Below are 4,213 nucleotides of genomic sequence, written 5' to 3'. Positions count from 1 at the left end.
AGCTTTGTACATCTAAACTAAACCTTAGATTTGGGTGCATAGATTGAAAGCACCTTGTGTTGAATCTACCCAGATCTAGATATAACCCTGCCTCATTAATTCTAGATTTAGATTTATCAGGCCTAACTTTTAGAACAAATGTTACATCTAGATCTATTAACTTAGTCATTAGATCTGTTCCAGTGCAATGCCTAGTTTAATAGTTAGCATAGGTCTAAGTATGCCTATAATATAGGCTACAATTTGTATGATGATGGATCTAGAGTCTAGAAATAAAGTTATAACTGCAATTAGACCTAAAGTCTAGTACATTAGTTGGTGTAAGATATGATTTACAATCAGCCAGTACAATTACAAACCACTACATTAGGCCTATAATGTTTACTAGATCTAGATCTTGCCTGTTGCATATATTGCCAATCTTGCACACCAGTTAATATGTTACATCAATCTCGTATTTTCTTTTTGTTGAACATACACTTACTTATACGTTGTACTCTAGGACTTGTATTTGATCTACAGATGAATGATGGAATAGTGTAATTTACTTCTGTACATCAATTCGGTCTCACTGTATTTCAGAGGGCGGCTTTTAAAAAACTGCAAGTGTAATATACTCAAATAATGTAACACTGTGTTGTATTTACTTAATGTATGGCAGTTGCACTATATCCTAGGGGAGGGCATAATTATCAATTATAGACATTATAAGCCAGACATTAGAAGCCCTGCCCCCCTTCTTGCTACGCCACTGATTCACTTTGATCTTGAACATTTTGATAAATCAATTTCCCTTCAGTTTTATTTTTGTTGTAAACTTAATACAAGGATGATGAGAAAAAAATACAACTATTTCTCAGTGCTGTTAACGTAGCTGGCTTTTCAATCATGTGACTCAGTTATTTTGTAATACTTTTGTTTCATTCTTTTATTGGCTGAAGATTTGGTAAAACATTATGTTTTTAAACCTAATGTCATTTGTTTTGTTGAACTTTCAGAATGATATACATAACCATATAAAAATATAGAAGGTCTAGTTTGACTGTGATAAACTCAGTGGTATTTTGTCACTATGTTTTTTTTTTAAATAGTATAACCATTTCAGCATATATTATTGTTTGTTGATAGAGTGGTGGTATACCAGCTAAGTCTTCGAGTCTTAGCTGTAGAAAGACCTGTATGTTATTATGTAAATATTACTTGCGTGTATTTAAAAAAGAAAAATGTATCATCAAATTTTCACTTAGTTAGATGTAAGTTAAGTATGTGTTAAGTTTAATGGAAAAAATCTGTTTTATCCCAACATTCACATATATGTAGGCTTTAAAATAAAAAGTTACTTCTGATAAAGCTGAGAATTTATAACAGGATATCAACCCTAACTGATTATATTTTAACTGAATTCTTTATTCAGACCCTTAGGCCTAATACATGTGTTTAATTATAAGTTTTTAATTAACCCTAACTAATGTAAAATAGGAATGCTAGCCTAAAGTATAAAAACAACAACCCAGAATCTGAGGAGAAAATAGGGAGGATTTAATATCTGCAGTTGCTTTCTTGCTATGAGTAATGCTGAAATCTGGAGAGGAAAGCATACAAAATGAATGTTTTTCACTTGTTTCAATGATTTAATAAACAGCAGTCAGAAAAATATTGAGGTTAAAATTTCTGTAAAACCCATGCTTGGCAAGATTTCAGTATTTGAAACCATTTGTAACTGTTATGTTTTTGGTTTTTTTACCATTATTTTATTTTATGGGTAATGTTTAGTTGTTGAACTTACCTGAAATTTATTCTTCAGTAGTTTTTTTTAATCTGTGTTCCTGATTTTTGTGGTATTTTATGTTAGGGTTGTACCTTAATATACCAGTTTTTTTTATTAGAGTGCAACTTCTTATACTGTAAATTCCCCCACTTCCAATGCTTTTTCAGATACACATTTTTGACTAGATGACCTTCATTTCAACATCTTTCCATTAAAACTAGTATGGCTATTTCAACTTCTGAATGGGCTAATCATCTATATGATTTCTGATTGGCTAATATTTTATTCAGTGTTACAAAAGAGTTTGACTACACCTACAGAACTATAAATGCTCAAGTGATAATGATTTCATTAATGTAATTATATTATTGTGTACAATAAATATTCCAGATTGTATACCAAACTCAAAAAAACTTTGAATTCAAAAGTTATTATCATAATTTGAGGTTAGAAACGAATCTGTAAAATACGAATGGTTGGCATCTGTGATTTATAATAAATAGTATGTAAATATCCAATGGCCTTGAAAGTTTTAATAGAAGTCAGCTTTATTTATTTGCAAGCAAGTAATTGTACTTTGTTCTTAAATTTTAGGGTTCCACATTACTGGATACCTGTATTAAAGCAAGCTGTGGTGTATAGTGAGATCCTAGACAAGTACATGACAGTCACAGTCACAGAAAGAACATTGCAGTTAATTGATGAGCACTACGGATTTGACAAATACATACTGGAGGTATGTTGGATAATCTCTGAAAGATGGGATATTCTTCTCCTGTGTTGTTTTACAAATAAATACTTGGGTACCATGGGTAATCTGTGTGTGTGTGAAAGATGGGATATTCTTCTCCTGTGTGTGTTTTACAAATAAATACTTGGGTACCATGGGTAATCTGTGTGTGTGTGTGTGTAAGATGGGATATTCTTCTCCTGTGTGTGTGTTTTACAAATAAATACTTGGGTACCATGGGTAATTTGCGTGTGTGTGTGAAAGATGGGATATTCTTCTCCTGTGTGTGTTTTACAAATAAATACTTGGGTATCATGGGTGAAAAATGTGATATTCTTCTCCTGTTTGTTTTACAAATAAATACTTGGGTACCATGGGTAATCTGTGTGTGTGAAAGATGTGATATTCTTCTCCTGTGTATGTTTTACAAATAAATACATGGGTACCATGGGTAATCTGTGTGTGTGAAAGATGGGATATTCTTCTCCTGTGTGTGTTTTACAAATAAATACTTGGGTACCATGGGTAATCTCTGCTATATGAAAAATGTGATATTCTTCTCCTGTGTGTTTTAAAAATGCATAAAGAGTATCATGGATAATTTCTCCTCTGTGTGTGAAAGAGATATTGTATTATCTTCAATTTGATTTTTTCTTTTAATCAAGTTTGTAATTTGGAGACACTTATTCTGTTGTCTGTGATAAAAAATTTTGACAGTACTATTTGCCATTGTTTTAGCCCAATGTATGGGTTTCATTCTGTCCTCTTTAATGCAGTTGTTACACCAATGACCTAGCCCTATATGCCATCATCATATTATCTCAACTTTTATTTATAAAAAAATAACAACAAAAAAAAACAGAAGGTTTCATGAATTATATGAATTACAAATTCATGTTTCCACACTTCTGACATTTCCTGAGGTTTGACACTCATCAGCAGAGTCATTTACAACTGTAATGGTGAGTGGAGGCACTCTGATGGTCATTGATGTGACTGCCATTTTGCATCAGGTGGTTGGTTCCATTATGATCTCTACTCAGATATACAAGCTGTATATAACCTCTCTCTCTCTAACAAGTGTGAAGTTTGCATATGAGGTTTATCTATGCAAGGATACAGAAATGGCGTAGGAGCTGTTTCTTTAGACAAGTAAAACAGTCTTAAACTAAATCTGGCACATACAATCAGATCTTGAATTAAAATGATTTAAATCAAGTGTAGTGTAGTTTGTACTGTTGTGTTAAATAAAGCTAAACTTTATGTTACATGACAGTTTTCTTTAAATAGACACCTGTACAAGACTTGAAGTCTCAGCTTGCACTGGACCTGCGACGAAAGATGTTGTTAACATTAGTCCGCCGAGAAATGTATGAAGATGATGAAACCAAACGAGAACAGATTTATGAAAAATATAAGAACTTCATTATTCCAGTAAGTTACAGATCCTGCTTTTAAATGATTTAGTGTACTTTTAAACTTTACATTCACTTCTAAGTTCAGAAATAGAAACTTTATAAATTACAAGACAAATAACTTAATAACCTGAGTTCTTTGGAGGCTAGTCCTTCCATGTTCGGAGTGAATTGGAAAGGAGCAAGAAGCTTGGTGTGTGAAAGTTAGAAAAGTTGTTATGATAACTCACCCTTACAGTAAGAAAACCTTTAGGTTGGCCATTTGCAGATATCATGAAAGGGGTGGGTGGGTGAGGGACA

The 4,213-nt window shown here is 32.4% G+C and overlaps 1 protein-coding gene across 1 annotated transcript in view; it reads left to right on the top strand.

Annotated features, from left to right (window-relative positions):
* The window catches only part of LOC106476558 (39S ribosomal protein L28, mitochondrial-like), a gene marked incomplete at its 3' end in the record, with an annotated part of 14,526 nt that extends 10,594 nt beyond the window's left edge, over positions 1 to 3,932 (top strand). Inside the window, exons 4-5 of the mRNA XM_022380387.1 lie at positions 2,363 to 2,504; positions 3,789 to 3,932. Coding sequence (XP_022236095.1) covers positions 2,363 to 2,504; positions 3,789 to 3,932 — 286 coding nt within the window. The remainder of the gene's footprint in view (positions 1 to 2,362; positions 2,505 to 3,788) is intronic.
* Between the last annotated feature and the right edge of the window lie 281 nt (positions 3,933 to 4,213).

The sequence above is a fragment of the Limulus polyphemus genome, unplaced genomic scaffold (assembly GCF_000517525.1).
Source record: "Limulus polyphemus unplaced genomic scaffold, Limulus_polyphemus-2.1.2 Scaffold10887, whole genome shotgun sequence".
Classification (NCBI taxonomy): domain Eukaryota; kingdom Metazoa; phylum Arthropoda; class Merostomata; order Xiphosura; family Limulidae; genus Limulus; species Limulus polyphemus.
Note: the sequence above shows the minus strand (reverse complement) of the source record. Positions and strands in the feature narration are given on the sequence as shown.